Below are 16,943 nucleotides of genomic sequence, written 5' to 3'. Positions count from 1 at the left end.
TTAAGTAAAGATATTGTGTCCCTCTACAACTAAAAAAAAAAAAATGAAACAAACAAACAAAAACCAACACCATTCATTCATTATCTTACAATTTCTGTGGGTCAACAATCCAGGGTGGAGGATATAGCTTATTTGAGTCTTCTGCTTCATGATCTTCCTCAAGGCCACAATTGAGGTGTTGGTTCAGAGTCTGTGGTTTCATCTGAAAGCTCATCTGGGGAAGGATTTTCTTCTACCCTCACTCTGCTTTTATTGGCAGCATTTGGACTTTTGGGTGGAGCCTCAGTTCCCTGTTGGTTTTTGGCTGGATTCTGCTCTCAGTTCCTTGTTACATGAGCCTCTTTATTTTGGCGGGGGAGGACTGTTGGGGATTGAACCCAGGGCCTCTGCATGCTAGGCAATACTCTACCACTGAGCTACACCCCCATCCTGGACCTTTTTCACATGGCATGCAGGCTGAGAAGACTATAAAGGGGTCTATTAAGAAGGAAGTCATAGTCTTTCTTATAACCTAACCACTGAAGTGATTTCCCCTCACCTTTGCTGGATTCTACTTATTCAAAGCAAGTCATTAGATTCCGCTGACTCTCAAGGGAATTGAGGTCTGAAGCTACTCACCACCGCCAGGAGATGTCTCCATGTTAAATATTCCATATCATGTCAAAATTTCCTCATTACAGGGTTCTTCCTATCTGTGAATCAAAATCGAGAACCCCTGCTCCCATTTTATCTCTTTGAATATTTCATAGGTTTATGGGTCATGTTTTTTACTTATGTTGGATTGTGACCAGGACTAGGGTGAGGCAAGCAGACATCTAGGGAGCAAAATTTAAGGAGGCACTGACTCCCAGATGCCGATCTGGTCCTGCTGCCCCTGAGAGTAGGCGCCTCCTCAATTTTGTGCCCTAATGCCTGGCGTGTCTGACCTGAATCCCAGTCCTGGTCCTCTTTCTGTTTTCTATATGACTTCTTTCTTTGTCTTTTTAAAAACTGCCAGTCAATGAGATTATTCCCAGCCTTTTATCTCTGTCAGTTGTTCTACTTTCATTAGTATCTATTCCATTTCTAGCTATTTTAATTGATTCATTTTGTAATGATGTTGTTCACTGTTTTGCTCCTCCATTTATTTCCTTAGGCCTGCAGTCTCCCTTTATGACTCATCCTATCGAATGATTGTTTTATCTTGGAGTGCTTTCTTCATTGGGTTAATATTCCTATTATAGTGTTCTATAGTTTGAAGCAATTATAGGGAATGTCCTCTGCTCCTTCTCCTGTCCTCTCTCTTCTAGGCTGAATTCTGTCTGCCTCCCTCCCTCCCTCTTCCTCTCTCCTTCCCTCCCCTCCTTCTTTCCTTCCCTCCCCTCCTTCTCTACTCTTCCTACCTCACATGCCCAGTGCTTTCCCCTGACCTGGGTGTGAGCAGCTGTGCTCAGATCCTGCTTTGGCTTTGCTGTAGTGTGAGCCATTCATTGTCCCTGACTGTCATCCAGCTTCTCCAGGACCATTCTCTTCTGCGAAGGGCTATATTTTAAGAGTTGAACATTAGGATCTGCGGACTTTTCTGTCGCCTAGGGGAATTGTAGGGCTCGGGCAGGCAGCAATGAGTCTTTGTTAGAACACCTGGGCTCTGCTCTCTCTTCTGGGATTTAGGTAAATGCTGTGTATAACAGGGTTCTTGCTGCTTAATTGCTGGGTGCATCCCCTTCTGGGATGGTGGCTGCCCTCAGGCCTGGAATGGAGGCAGTGTCATTGTTCCCCGTTCTCCATTTTCCATTTTACCCTTTTCTCCCCAGCAGCTTTTCCTGCTGGTTTTCTATTAAGGGCACCTACTCAGTTTGTTTCCCTCCAGGTGGGAGAGTTGTTGAGAGGCTTTGGGAGGGGAATCTAAGAAGGGCTAAGCTGCAGAGTCATCTCTCTTTCTGCTTGCATGCCAATATTTAATGTTTATTTCATTAGATTTAGTTCTTTCCTTTGGTAAAAAAAATTTATTTTTTCCCCTAACTTTTTTTTTTTTTTTTTGCTTCTGGAGAGAAGGAAAATTCCTGATGCGATTTCCATCTTTCGTCTTTATCCTCGAGTTGCCCCAGATGACCTTTGAGACCCCTTCAAGCCCAAACTTGATCATGACTCTGAGTTCCCTCCTTGCCCAAGGTGGTGCCCCCCCACCCACTACTGGTGTAGAGCTGGTGTGGCTGTCAGTGGGGTCTCTACATTTGGGAGGGGTGCTGCTTTCTCAGTCCTGAAGACCCTGAGCAAGGACTTGGAATCTGTTCCCAGGGGAGTTTGTGAGATGGTTGTCAGGGATCAGCCGGGATGTGTGTCTGCCGTAGCTATGGTTGGTGGTCAGCAGAGGATTCAGGGGATTTTGCTCTGGGTTCTGCTCCCTGGCCCCTGAGGTGAGACTCACAGCAGGATTGTGTGAGAGTCCCAGCTCCGGGGAGCTCTCTTATCCCTTCCCAGATGTGGGCCTCACAGAGGGACTTCCTAGATAAGCTCTGTTTCTCTTGCTTTCTGGACTGAAGTAAGCAGGCCTTACCAGGGACTGCCTCTGGGGGGCTGAGAGAGGCCCACCTGCCCTTCTGGTGAAGGCGCCATCTCCCCACCAGAATCTAGTGAGTATGTCTTACATGGGCAATGTGATCCACCAGGAGAGCCCATGATCCTACCAGAAGTCCCCAAAGCTGTTTTCCCTTCACGGTGTCACTCCCCACCTGCCTGTCTACCAGATTATTGAGCTGATGCCCCTGGAAACCAGGCAAGGCCCTTGTGCCCTGATGCCAGTCCCTGCAATTACAGGTTGGCAGGCTTCAGGCTGAGCGTGCCAGCCCGCGCAACAGCTTGCTGGCGGCCAGTCGATGCCCTGGGGCCTGTGTTCTGACTGGTCCTTAAGAGGGGAGGATCCAGTCTCAGGTCTGTCCCACACACCATGAGTTCATGGGGGACACTGTCCAACTCCCTTTCCATCAGGGGCCTAGAATCCATTCTTTGCAGTTCAGAGGTCAGTTACTGCCCAGTTGGAAGCCTGAGATGGACCAAGGTTGAAGACACTGGCTCTCCACCTCCCAGGGCTGACTCTTCTCCGGGACAAGTGCTCTATTTTCCCTCCATGCTCCCTCCGCATGCCTGCCTTTGTGTGCAGACGTGCATGCTGTGAACTGTGTGCGGGTGAAGGTATTGATGTGTGTATGATCGTGTGCATGACTGTGCATGAGTGTGAGGTCATGAGCATGGTTTTACATGCCTTGCTATCTATGCCTCTCATGAAACCACAACTATTCATGGGAACATGTGAGGGGCTGTTTTTTTTTTGCAAATGCACCCAGCAAGCCTGTGTACTTTAATTTTAGTATTTAATAACATCACTGCCTGATTTATGCCCTTGTTGTGTACCTGGGTATGTGTGTGTGTTTGAAACCAGGTCTCCCTTTGTTGCCCAGACTGGTAATGAACTCCTGGGCTCAAGTGATCCTCCTGCCTCAGCTTCCTGAAAAGCTGAGAGTATAGCGTAGGCCACCATGCCTGACACCATACATTCTGATATTTTATTTTGTGGTACTGGGGGTTGAACCCAGGGATGCTCTACCACTGAATTATATCCCCAGTCCTCTTTTATTTTTTATTTTGAGGCCAGGTCCCGCTAAGTTGCTTAGGGTCTTGCTGAGTTGCTGCGGCTGGCCTCGAACTTGTGATCCTCCTACCTCAGTCCCTCCCAAGTAACTAGGATTACATGCATGTACCATTGCACCTGGCCTCAGTCCTTTTTTAATTTTTTATTTTGAGACAGGATCTCACTAAGTTGCCCAGGCTGGCTTTGAACTTGTGATCCTCTTACCTCAGATTCCTGAGTAGCTGAGATTATTGATATTTTAACTGTCATCCCTGCTACCTGCATACATGCGTACCCGTGGTGGGTGAGTTTTGTGCCTATCTCCCAGGTTATGGGTGTTGGTGTGTGTGCAGATGTAAGTGGACATGTGTGCTGAAACTTGTGTGCATATGTCCGAGGCCTTGCATATACTTGCAAGTGTCAGTGAATGCTTGTGTCCATGCGTATGTGTGAGTCCGTGCACAGCCTCTCTGGTGGGGAATGACTAAGGCTAGAGATATTCGTCATCGCTGACCCAGCTGGAGGGGGAAATCCTCTGAATCTAGACGGGCAAAGGCCAGGGACTCAGGCTCAGCCTGTTTCTCAGGCCCCAGACTGTGTTCCCAGGCCCTATTGCCCAGGGGGGACTAAGTCAGGGTACAGGGGAGCCACACAGGCTCGGAGGAGATGAAAGCAGAGTCAGATTTCCCTTTTGGAAGTCCCCTCCAGGGCTGGTGTCTGGAGGGATGGTGGGGTCTGGGAAACCACGCCTAGGCCAGGCCAGCAGCAGTGGCTGGAGGAGGGGGCAGGTTCAAGGCACATCTAGGATGTAGAATGGCCAGGAGTCGGTGACTGCAGGGGTGGGAGGGGGAGTGAGGCACATAGGATTGCCCTGGCATCTGGCCTGGGCTCTCCCTGCCCATCCTGCCCCCTGTCCTCCTCCCCTGAGCTAGAGAAGTGTTTTAGAAGTTTGCTGGCATCCAGTCTGTGCGTGTGTCCTGGCTGGCTCAGCCATGCTGGGCAGGGTGGGTTGCGGGGAGTGGCAGTACAGGGAGAAAAACATGGGGGTCAGTGTGAAGTGCCCAAGTGTGGGATTGCCCAGGCCCTTTTTGACTGTTTGTTTTGTTTGTTAATTGAGGACCTCAAGCCTGAATCGGTCATGGAAGTCAGTGAACCAGGACCTGATTTGCACCCTGCCTGTAGAGACCACAGACATGTGCAGCGAGCCCACAGTGTCAGGAACACAGTCTGTTAGTGCCATAGGAGCCCGGCTAGGCCTCTGGGACCCCTGTCATCATTCAGCCAGGGAAACCAGGCCTGAGGGTCTCCCAGCAGTCAGGGTGGGGCTGGGGCACCAGACACCCCAGAGATCATACCCATTGGTTGCAGATCCCCTCCTCCAGCTAAGGTGGCCTGCCTCAGGAGCCTCTGTAATTACGGGATTAGAGAAGGCTGCCTCTCCCTGGCCGGCCCTTTGCCCCTCAAAGCCGCAGAGTGGAGCCGAGGATTTGGTGGCTTCGTGCCGGTTTCCAGGTGTGTCTGAAGAAACCTGGCATCCTTGTGCGGCTTGTTCAGCCTGAAAGGCCCCATTGTGGCTGCAGCCTCCCTCTGATCGGCTCTATTTTGGGGTCAGGATCCACCCTGCTCCAGCTGGAGGAAGGAAAAGGTGTATTTCAGTATGTCCTGTGGGTGTGGAGGGGACAGGGGAGGGACAGCCACCCAGCACGGGGAGGCTGGTGTCTGGCCTGTGTGGAGGGAGAGGTCACAGAGGTAGCCTGAGGCATGAGGAGAGAAGAGCTTTGGTGGCCCAGGTGGAGGTGGCCCCATGACATTGCAGGGAGGGTGGGTGTGAGGTGGGCCAGGCTTTCATGTGGCCCCAGGAGGCAGGGTTGGCAGACCCTGTCAAGCTGGAATGCTGGCTGGAGGCCTGCCTGGGCCCCACCTGAGACCCGCCCTCCAGCCACTTCCTGATTCCCACCACTGTGGGTGCCCAGCCCATGTCCTAGGCCCAGAGGGAGACCCATTCTGCCCTCAAGGGCCTCCTGTTTTGGGTGCCAAGGGCCAGAGGCTGCAACCACAGACTCGGGTTAGACAGAAAGAACAGACAGACAGCTTGGCCTCCTCAGACTGTCTTCCCTCCCTGTGTCAGAACTCCGGCCCCACCCAGAGTGGTGGGCCCATTCCAGCTTCTTGCCTCCGCTCAGGCGGTTTCCCTGCCTGGCATGGTCTTGTAGCTCTTCTCAGCCCATCCTGATCCTGTCTGCCTCCTGGGACTCTGTTCAGGATTAATCTCCATCCCAGGGCTCCCTTCCTGCCTGATTTCCCGGTGGCCAGCTTTGCCAAACGCTGTGGCTACTGGAAGCCCCTCTGAGCAATTTTGTGCCAAATACCTCCTCATCCTACCTTACATGGACCTGACACAGGGGTGAGGGGGTCTTGGGGAAATGGCTGGACTCATGCTCTCAGGCTGGGGGTTTGGGTTCCTTGATCTGTGACGTGGGTGTAATCACATTGGCCTTATTAGGTTACTTGACCTGAGAGGTTAGATGGGTATCAAGGGTGGTGCATAGTAGGTATGCAGGCAGCGGTCCTTTATCCCTCTGCCCTTGTGCTCAAAGGCCCCAGAATGTCGGGTATTTTGAGTGTCTGAGCCTGGGCTGCCTGGGGCTCAGACCCGTGACTCCAGGAATGACTAATACCTCCCCAACAATGAGCTCTTGGGAACTATTAGAAATGAGATGGTTTCCCCCTCCCTTTTTCTTGCTGCTTCATTAAACTCTTCTTGAGTGAGGGGAATGAGGATTGTCCTAATCTCCTGGCACAAGGTGGGGGCAGGGTTCAGGGAGCTGCAGTGGCCTGTAGTCACCAGAAAACATTGGGAGCTGGACAGGGGGTGGATGCTGGACAGAGACTGGAAGCCTCATGCTGAAGGCTGCCTTTGCCCTGGGCCAGCCAGTGACCTCACCTAGGCCTTGACCTTGACTGAATTCAGTTCCACTGTCTGCACAATGGGTATGCAAGAACTTCCCTGAGCTGTACTAGGGTTCTGGGAAATGGATATCCTGGGAGCCACTGATGGGGTGCTGGGGGTCAGGCCAGCCAGTACACAGCTGGTGCCTTATCAGTGTCTGCAGGCCTTAGGAGGAAACAGAAAGTCTGAGCAGAACTTTTGACTTTCCTCTTCTTGGAGTCTTGTTTCCTCACTTTTGAAAGTGGCCTGGAAGTCCTGGATGCTTCCTCCTGGGGTCCCATGGGTGGCCCCAAGGGTTGGGTCCCAGAGGCCATCCGTTAGGGAGGGTTTGATTCTCAGACCTAGGGCCTGACACTCACCTGTGGGTCATGGTCCACCTGGGTCTGTCTTTTCACCCTTGAGGCTACCAGAACTGGAAAGATGGTTCCAGGCCTCACTCACCCCAGTCAGTCTTGGTAATGCCTTCCTCGGTGGAGCCTCCGATTCTTTTCTTCACAGGTGGGAAGAGACACTGTAGGGACGCATTGGTGACTGAGGCTGGGGGAACTTCAACCAGGCCACCCTCTGTCCACAGGTGTTCCTGGCCCTGGGAGAGCTGCTTCTGTCTTGCAACTGGGCTGTGGTAGCTGACATCCTGCTGGTAGGTGACATTCCCTCTTGAGCTGGGGGAGCTGGTTTTTGGGCTCAGGGTTGGCCCTTTGTTGTTGAGCAGCCTAGGAGTTGGTAGGGGCTTCAGAGACCATGAGAGCTGGGGTGTGGGGGACCAAAACCACTATTCGGTTACCTCAGGCCCCAGGTCCCTGAACACTCTCACACATTTCCTCTGATTGTTACCCTCACTTTGCAGATGAGCAAATGGAAGCAGGTATAATTACATCGAGGGCTGCCAGGATTGGAGCCCAGGAGATATATATATATTGTAACAGAGATTAAACCCCCACTGGTATTTAACCACTGAGCCATGTCCCCAGCCCCCCCAAACAATTTTTTTTTTTAGTTGTAGATGGACAGAATGCCTTTATTTGTTTATTTTTATGTGGTGCTGAGGATGAAATCCAGTGCCTCACACATGCGAGGCAAGTAGTCTACCACTGAGCTACAGCCCCAGCGCCCCCAGCCCTTTTAAAATGTTTTATTTAGAGACAGGGTCTCACTGAGTTGCTTTAGGACCTTGCTAAGTTGCTGAGGCTGGCTTTGAACTGGCGATCCTCCTGCCTCACCTCCAGAGCCACTGGGATTACAGGTGAGCCCAGGTTTTTCAACCAGCTTCCTCCTACCCTTTCTTTACCAAGCCACTCTCAGCAAGCCTGCACTCAGGGATGTGCAGATGGAGAGGCTAGACCCCAGGGCAGTAGTCACTGAGCCCAGTCATGTTCAGCCCACCCCCACTGGTATATTATGGGCTGTCACTCATGGAGATGGCCCAAGCTATAATGAGGTTTAACACCGTCCTGACCACATGACTCTGTAATGTCCAGAGTCCAGCTCAGTCCCTCCCCAGGCCACACACTGTCTATCCAATCTCTCTGCCTCTGGGACACAGACAGGGAAGGACTTTGAACACCTCGAAGGGCTGCGCCCTTGTTGATAACAGTCTCCCAGGCCTTGGGGGCACCCTGAGAACCTTCCTGCTGCCTCCTGGCAGGCTGGGCACAAGGAGCCAGGGCAGCCTGGCAACTGGCAGAGGGCTGTCCCTAGGCCTGCCTAGTGCAGGGCATGGGCCTAGACTCAGGAAACAGACGTGGGTTCTAACCCTGCTTTTGCCACTGGCTATGTGACTAGGCACGTCACTTTGTGTCTGTGAGCCTCAGTTTCTTTTCATGTAAAATGGGAATGATAGTAGTACCTGCCTCATGGGTTGTTTTGAAGGTGAAGCGAGATTGTTCATGGGAACCCTTTTGCTGGTGCCTGGCACAGAGAACGCAGGCCAGAATTCTCACAGTGATTCTGAGGTTTCCACTGGCTCATCTTTTATTCTTCAAAGGAATCCTGGCATCCTAGACTCTGAGTTTGAAAGGGTTATGGGAATATGTAGTCCTTTACTTAGCCAGCAAAGCCTGCTTGAATACTAGTGTTGACAGGGTTCTCACTCCCTGCTGAGATGTTTTGCCCACTCCCCAGCAGCTCCTGTCAACAGCCCTGTGGACAGGGCTGCCCTGTCTTTGGCTCCCAGGAAGTGTAGCAGCTGTTGGGCTGATGGGTCTTCTCTGTCCCTCTCTCCAGATAGGAAACTTGGGCTCCAGCCACAGACCTGCTGAATGGCCCTGGGTCTCGGTTTCCGTGTCTATGAACAGAGGCAGTCATATCCCACAGGGTGGGGTGAGGGAGCCAGCCCGCTTCAGGGAAGTGCTCAGGACACAAGGGGGAGGTGGACACCCCGCCCCCAACCTCGCTTCTAATCTCTTGGGTGGTTCAAAGGGAGCTGAACAAGCCTCCCTGCGGCTTCCTCTGCTTGCCCCCCACTGCGCGGCTCCCTTTTCCACATGACAGCCCCACAGTTATGTGAAGACTGCACCTTGTCACCCGCCCGCCTGGTGTCTGCGTTTGCAGGAATGATTAACCTGGCACAGCCAGGCTCTGTAGAGAGCTAAGGGGCAGCGAGTGCGCATGAGGGGGAGTCCAGGGCCAGCTGTAGTTTGGCTGAACATGGTCCAACTCCCAGGATCCCTGATCCCTGCCACCCCAGGGCATGCATCTTGCACTCTTTCCCTCTCCTTGGGACCCCTTGGCCAAGGACCACCTTCCTGCACTTTGCTGCTGGGAGCTAGACCAATTCTTGCAGCCCCCAGAGTTGAACTCCCCCGCTCAGGAGGGTCTGTGCAGGCAGCAGGCAGCTCTGGGAACCTCCTGTGTGCAGTGGAAAGGCACAGGTTGACCAGGGAGGAGAGGGAGGACAGTGCCTGGACATGGCACAAGGTCCCAGGAAGTTAGTCTTTCACAGGCAGGCAGAGCAGCCTCCAGGGGACAGGGGGAGAACACCTGGAGAGGGGAAGCCTTGTGTGTGTGGGTGGAGGGTGAGAAAGGTGTGGGGTCCAGGGCAGGGGCAGGAGGTGTGTGGGGAAAGGCGTATGGCAGGAGGTAAACGAAGGCCATGTCAGTCTCCTCCCTAAGATGGGAAGTGAGCTTCTCTTTGGACAGAGCCCCAGGGAGCCTGGAGGCCCCAGGGTGTGTGTGTGCATGGGGTGCAGAAGGAGAAGGAGAGGTGCTGAGGAGAAGGAGTGATTCAGATGCATAGCTCTGGGTTGGAGAGGGAGCCCCAAGGGCTAAGGGGGAAACAGGGGTGGAGAGACTGTGGGTTTCTGGAGGGTGGGCGCCCGGAAAGGTCAGAGGGGAGAGGACAGCAGAGCCCTGGCTTGAGGACTCTGAATCATTTCATTTGCTTCCACTTCCAGCCTTGCCACCAGCTTTGTGACCTTGGCCAAGTGGCTTAACTTTTCTGGGTCTTGTTTTGCTCAATTGTACAATAGGCAGAGTGGTGCTCCTTGCTAATGACACTCAGGCTATAAGGAGGAAATGAGCTGAGGCCTGCATCACCCATACCTACTCCTGAGGGCTGGTGTGGGCCCCCGCTGCTCTTTTTGATCCCTAATCCACAAGGGGGAAAATCTTGTTTCTACTTGGAGAAGGGGCCTCTGGAACTTTCTGGTCCAGTGGCTCTCAAACTTCTTTTTTTTTTGAGAATTTTTTTAAAGAGAGAGAGAGAGGGCTGGGGATGTGGCTCAAGTGGTAGCGTGCTCGCCTGGCATGCATGCGGCCCGGGTTCGATCCTCAGCACCACATACAAACAAAGATGTTGTGTCTGCCGAAAAACTAAAAAAATAAATATTAAAAATTCTCTCTTTCTCTCTCTCTTTAAAAAAAAAATTAAAAAGAGAGAGAGAGAGAGAGAGAGAGAGAGAATTTTTTAATATTTATATTTTAGTTATGGTGGACACAACATTTTTGTTTGTATGTGGTGCTGAGGATCGAACCTGGGCTGCATGCAGGCCAGGCCAGCGCGCTACTGCTTGAGCCACATCCCCAGCCCTCAAACTTCATTAAGCCTAAGAATCAGGTCTGGGGGAGTCTGTTACTAACTCCAGGCCCTCTGTTCTAGGAGTCTGATTCAGTGACTCCATGGCGGGTCCAGGGACCACCATTTCTAATGAACTTCCTGAGTGACCCCCCATCCTGGGTTCCTCAGAGTACACCTGTAGGGCGCTGATCTAGCGCACACAGTTCTCCAGTCAAAATTTGCAAAATTTGCAAAATTCCCACCAGCCCCCTGTTCACAGGCCCCTCAAAGGGGAGCTTACTTTCTGCACCCTGAGCAGCCCCTCCCCAACCCCGCCTCCTCTGGGCCTTTGCATTTATGAAAACTGATGCAATTCAGTCGTAGCCAAGGACCACCTCTGGCAACTCCTGCTGGCCCAGCTGGATCTCCAAGGGTCTTGATCCCAGGAAGGCTGAGCTAGTGCCAAGTGTCTCTTGAGCCTGTGTCTCCCCCGGGCTGAGCTCTCTGTCTCCCCAAGCCTGCTCATGGAGTCTCCAGCCCCCTCCAAGCTTACATTTTATCTGGGCCCCCGTCAGGATGGCTTACAGCCAGCTCACCCTGCCTTCCAGGGTGGGGAGCAGGGCAGAGGGGGAGCTCACTTCCTCCTTCCCGGGTGGGGTTCTGGAATCCAAGAGCCTGGCTCCCCTTTGACCTCCTGAGCAGATTGCCTCTCAAAGGTGACCGCCCTCCCTCCTGCCCTTCTGCCCCCCATTTCAAGGCTTCCCTGCTTGCCTCTGCCCTTTAGGTAGCTCTCTGCTCACAGATCTGTCTCACTCTCCCAGGGGTGTCTGCGCCTGAGGGCCTAGTGGGGAGCACAGGAGGCAGGCTGCATCTGGTGGTAGTGGATCCAACTTTCCTGGAGCCCCTGGCTGGAGCTGATTTTGCCCTGGGCTATAAAGGGAACAGCTTTTCTGAGAAGGGCCAGACGACAAACACAGGTGTTTTTTTTTTGTCTCAGAATAGAGTGAGCCTAGATTTTTGGGAACTGAAAAGCCTCTCATTTAAAAAATTACCTCTTGGGCTCTCCAGATGCTGCTGGGCCCAGCCCTGGGCCCAGGCTGTATGGGAACAATAGGGACCCAAAATAGGTGGGGTGGAGACCTGCCTCTCCCACTGCAGGCAAAGGTAGCTGGTCTGGGCCCTGCAGGTTGGGGTTCCTGGGAGGGAAGAAAGGGGCCAGGCTGCCTGAGCCTTATTCTGAGGGTCCAAGCAGCCTCAGCTCCAACATGGATCTTTCTGGACACTCAGAAAGGCCCTTCCTCTAGGAAGCCCTGCCTCCCTCCTTAGAACCATTGGGTGAGTAATCACATAATTATGGGGTGAGAGGGAAGTTCTGTGGAAGGTGCAAAGCTGTGGTCAGTTTCTTCTCAAGCCTGCTGGCAGGTCCCGGAGATGGCAAGGGGCCCAGCTTGTCTCACCACCTGAATGGAGTGGCTCAGTGCCAGTGACCCCTGGACTGGCTCACCACCCACAGGGACACCTGTCACTCCACCCTGCCCACCCACAAGGCCTCTTTCCACTAGACCCCCTGCGTCTGTCCTCTGGGGTTCTGGAATCCAGAGACTGTGCCTCTGGGCTCCGAGCTCCATGCTTTACCTGCCACTGTCCCTGCCTGGGGGGGCCTTGGCCTATCTCTCTTCCAGGTATTGATTCCCTTCCTGCTGATTTGCAGGGCTACTGATGGACTTGTCCTCTTTATCTTTCTTTTCACTTTCTAAACATTCCATAAATATTGCTCAGCATGCAGATTCCTCCTTGCCCCTAATGGCAGGGTTGTCAAAAGACCAGGCCCTGGAGGGAGAAGGCCTGGGATCTAATCTCAGCCTTCTTATACCTGGTTGGGTGACCCTGGGCACCTGGGGAGATTTTCTCATCTATAAAATGCAGGTAATAATCATATCTCCCTCAGGGGTCATTCAAGTTGCTATATAAAATGCATACAGGAAGTATTCAATAAATGTTAGCAATTATTATTATTATTATATTTTTTTGTGGTATGGGTGTGTGTATATGTTTAACACAGGGGCACTCTATCACTGAGCTACACCCCTCGCCCTTTTAATTTTTAAATTTTTATTGAGGGTACCAGGGATTGAACTCAGGGGCACTCAACCACTGAACCACATCCCCAGCCCTATTTTGTATTTTATTTAGAGACGGGGTCTCACTGAGTTGCTTAGAGCCTCACCATTGCCGAGGCTGACTTTGAATTTGTGATCCTCCTGCCTCAGCCTCCCGAGCTTCTGGGATTTTAAAGGCATGCACCACCACGCCTGGCTCTTATTTTTTTATTTTTTTGAGACAGAGTCTCACAAAGTCGCTGAAGCTGGCCTCAAACTTGCCATCCTTCTGCCTCAGCCAATTCACTGGGGTTCCAGGCATGAGTCACTGCACGGGGCTATCCTTGTTGCTATTCTCTGAAGGGCTCAGATTAGGGACACTAAAGTCCTGGGGACAAGGCTCCAGGATAGGAACTTTCCCTGAGGCTGCCCTAGTGGGCTGAAGCCCTAGGTCTGATAGGGTTTCTTCTGGGACCAGTCTTCCAGAAGGTTCTAAACTTATTTGTTTGACAAACTTTCACTGGTCTACTCTGGGCCTCATGTCTTACTGTACTGATGCCAGGAGAAATTAGAGGCTTTGCTGCCTACAGTGTAAGGGATAAGGGGAGGTGAATAAAGAAAGGACCCCTCCCAGCCCTGGGTGGCGTGCGTTCACTTAGGGGTGTGATGTTGGCTGTGGTTGATCTGAGAAGGCACCTGAACTCTGAGAAGGCTTCACACAGGTGATGCAAAGGTTAAGTCCTAAATGATGAAGAGAGATGCTCCAACTGGACCAGAGACGGGGAGGCACGCCAGGAAGAAAGCACAGCATTTACCAAAGCATTCTGCTTATAGGGCAGGGGTCCACATGACAACTCTGGGTGCCAGCTGAGTAATGATAGTGAATGCAACCTTTGAGGTAGTTTCTATTATTATTCCATTTGGAGAGCGAGGCACAGAAAGATGTAGTGACTTGTGCCAAGTCACACAGCTAGTGGATGAGAGATTCAGGACTGAAACCCAGACAGGTTGATTTCCAGAATTCATATTCTTAACTTCCTTGCCCTCTTCCCCAGAGTCGTGTGGGCCTCCCCAACATGGCTTCTCTTGGTTTCTGCACAGTGGGGCTTGAGTTCCACCCTTGCCCTAACTGCCTGCACATGCAGACCCCTGGCTGTGCACCCTGCCAGCCTGCACTAGTGCCTCATGGTCCCTGACCTGTCACACCCCAGCGTCCTCACTGCTGTCACAACCAGGCCTTGTCCCTGTGTACTTCTGCTAAGCTTGAGATCGGGACCCCCAAAAGACCACCAGAGACCAAGATCAATGTAAGCAGCAAAGAGGTGTATATTGCGAGCTAGCTCAGTCCTCTGCGCGCTCACAAAGCAACTGGTGATGCTGAGAGGTCCCAAGCCCAGGGTTTGCAGCAGTTTTATACACTCTTTGGGGAAGGCAGGGACTTCACATACATCGTAGGCTCTCTTAGCAAATCATCACACACCGTGGGAAAATCATAAAACAACTCTAAAACATGATTAGCACATTCACTGGCGGGAACAAGTTGGGTAGGGGTCTATTGGTTAGTACCAGAGAGGGATTCGTTTGAACTGATTGGTTTAAGCCACGAGGGGAGTACAAGCTGAACTACATGGTTTCCCAACATGTTATCAACCACCATAAACTACTGGGAGGGTCATCTGGCATCCCAGGTATTTCCCTGTCTCATGCTGATTGGTGGCTGCTAGGGGGTTGCTATGGGTCTCCACCTAACCTGACCGAGTCAGGGACACCTGGCTCCACAGATCTTTCCTGTTATTTGTAGATAAACAACTCAGCAGGGTGGGTCTGTGCCTAGGTGTGCTCTGTGGGTCTTTCCAAGGACAAGGGTCACGCCCCCTTCCTTGGACAGGCTTTGCTCTGAGGTAGGGGCTGGGTTTTTCACTTCAAGAGCAAACTCTCAAGAGGGGTGACCCTAATCAGGGGCCTCAGTACCCACATCCCTGGGCACTGGGGAAGGCTCCAGAGCCTCAGAGGGGTCTGCTGGGCCAGGGGGGGTGCTATAACCTTGGGGTCATTGATTCCCTCCCATCCCACTCCCCTGGCTAACTCTGCAGGCCCTTGGCAGGGGGGGAACAGGAAGTGGGTGTGAGGGGACCCCCCCATTCTGAGTCTTTGCTGGGGGAGCTCCTCTGATATTCCCATGTCTTGCAGTCTGTGGTGGTGCCCAGGTGCCGGGGGACAGCAGAGGCGCTTCAGATCACAGTGGGCCACATCCTGGGAGACGCGGGCAGCCCCTATCTCACTGGACTTGTAAGGCGTGTCTGAGTGTGGGGGGTGGGGAGGGTCTGGGGGAGGCTCCACACTTCCCTGGCAACAGCCCTCTGTCCTCTGCAGATCTCTAGTGCCCTGCGGGCCAGGCGCCTGGACTCCTATCTGCAGCGCTTCCTCAGCCTGCAGCAGAGCTTCCTGTGCTGTGCCTTTGTCATCGTCCTGGGTGGTGGCTGCTTCCTGCTAACGGCACTGCACCTGGAGAGAGACCAGGCCCAGGCCCAGGCGCAGGCCCAGGCCCAGCAGCCTGACACAGGTACTCCTGCCCTTGTACCCATGCTGGGCTCAGGGCTGAACACCTAGAGGCAAGGAGCAATGGCCCATCCTCAGACCCTGGCTGGCTTGTTTGCTTGTTTGTTTGTTTTCATTCAAAAATGTTTATTACACTCCTGCTATATGCCAGGCAAGCTTGCAGATGCTGGGGAGTGACCAAATTAGGCCAAGTCTAAGTAAGCCCTCAGGGAGCTGACACTCTATAAGGTATGGAGACAGATCAGAGACAAACAAAAAAGTGAGCGATGTAATATATTTGAGGTGATGAGTGCTATAACTAGACATAAAGTGGAGGTAGAGAGGGATGGGTGGGGGCAGGGAGCTCCTCTCTGCACAGGTGACATTGGAGCAAAGATTTGGAGGAAGCGATGGAGTAAGCCGCTCTCTGGTGGAAGGGGCTCCAGGCAGTGAGAACAGGGAATGCAAAGGCCCTGAGGTAGAAATGTACCCAATGTGTTGAGGGTCAACAAGGAGGTCAACGTGGCTGGAGCAGGAATAAGAGGCACAGTGATAAGGGCAGCAGTAACAAGACCAGGGCAGGCAGAGCGGGGGGGGGGGGGGGGGAATCCTGGCAAGGATTGTGTCCTTAATTCTGAATATGATGGGAGTCACTGTGGGGTTTCCACAGAAGGAGCCATAGGGGATCTGATTTCCATTGTGAAAGTATCACATTGCTGTTACTTGAGAACAGACTGTAGGGCTCAGAGTTGGGACAGAGGGACCCCAGGAAGTTCTGAAAGCAGCCAGTGGAGAAGTAGTGCTAAGACCACAGTAGTGGCACTGATGGCAATGCCATGGGGTTGGATCTGCAATTTACTTTGCAAATTAGAGCTAGAGGATTTCCTGACATGTTGTTTCCAGACCTGGTCCCAGAATCCTTTCTGCTTCCTTTTGGGTTGGCTGAGCTTCTCTCCTCCTGCAGGGACCCTGGACAGCAAGGACATGGAGAGCAAAGGCCTGCTTTCTGGCATCAGCACCTCCACAGAGGACCCCTGAGGCTCCTGCCCTGCAGCAAGGAGACCCCCTGCCATGTCCACGCTCCTCCCACTGGTCCCACAGTGGCAGTGCCTCTGCCCACTTTTGGCTGTGACTCAGGGACTCTGGCTGAGCTGCACCTGCTGCTTGTTCGCTCCCAGTAAGAGAGTTGGCAGGGCCCGTGACTGGGCTGGAAATTGAGCTGTCAACACCCTCTGAGGGAGGACTGTACCTGCACCCAGCACAAGGCCCTTCCAGCCGAGGGTCCTCAGCCTGGTTGTGGATGGACCCAATTAAAGTGTGACCGGTCCAAAGCCCATGGATATCAGGTCTTTAAACAATCCTGTTATTTATAGCCTCATGTTGCATGCCTCTGAAGGAAGGAGGAGGGAGAGAGGAAGGGGTGGGCAGTCCCTAGGCAAAGGGTACAGGGTGGTCCCTGAAGTGAGAACCACCTGGAGGGGTGCCCAAGCCTGCACAGAAACAGAAGCAGCTGCCCCAGAGCCACTTAGAGGGGCTTGCATGGCAGTGCACCAGTATTCTTGGCCGTGCCCTGTTCCCTTCTGCCACCCTCAGCTCACGCTCTGACCCCAGCACCACCTGGGGGGAGGGCCAGCTCTGTGGGACCCACACTTGCCACTGGGTTCAGAGCAGCTGGGCTCAGCGGGCCCTGCAAGAGATCAACAGCTTCCAGGTGGGCAGCAGTAGGGAGGCATGTTCTTTCTGCCCAGGAACCTG

General features: G+C 52.9%; 1 protein-coding gene across 1 annotated transcript in view; it reads left to right on the top strand.

Annotated features, from left to right (window-relative positions):
- The window catches only part of Spns3 (SPNS lysolipid transporter 3, sphingosine-1-phosphate (putative)), a 49,656-nt gene extending 33,339 nt beyond the window's left edge, over window positions 1–16,317 (top strand). The window contains exons 9-12 of the mRNA XM_026393977.2: window positions 7,132–7,197; window positions 14,841–14,939; window positions 15,024–15,213; window positions 16,153–16,317. Of these exons, the coding sequence (XP_026249762.2) occupies window positions 7,132–7,197; window positions 14,841–14,939; window positions 15,024–15,213; window positions 16,153–16,226 (429 nt within the window). The 3' untranslated portion in view covers window positions 16,227–16,317. The remainder of the gene's footprint in view (window positions 1–7,131; window positions 7,198–14,840; window positions 14,940–15,023; window positions 15,214–16,152) is intronic.
- Window positions 16,318–16,943: the final 626 nt, after the last annotated feature.

Source organism: Urocitellus parryii, chromosome 7 (assembly GCF_045843805.1).
Source record: "Urocitellus parryii isolate mUroPar1 chromosome 7, mUroPar1.hap1, whole genome shotgun sequence".
Lineage (NCBI taxonomy): Eukaryota > Metazoa > Chordata > Mammalia > Rodentia > Sciuridae > Urocitellus > Urocitellus parryii.
This window is presented reverse-complemented; position numbering and strand designations above follow the sequence as displayed.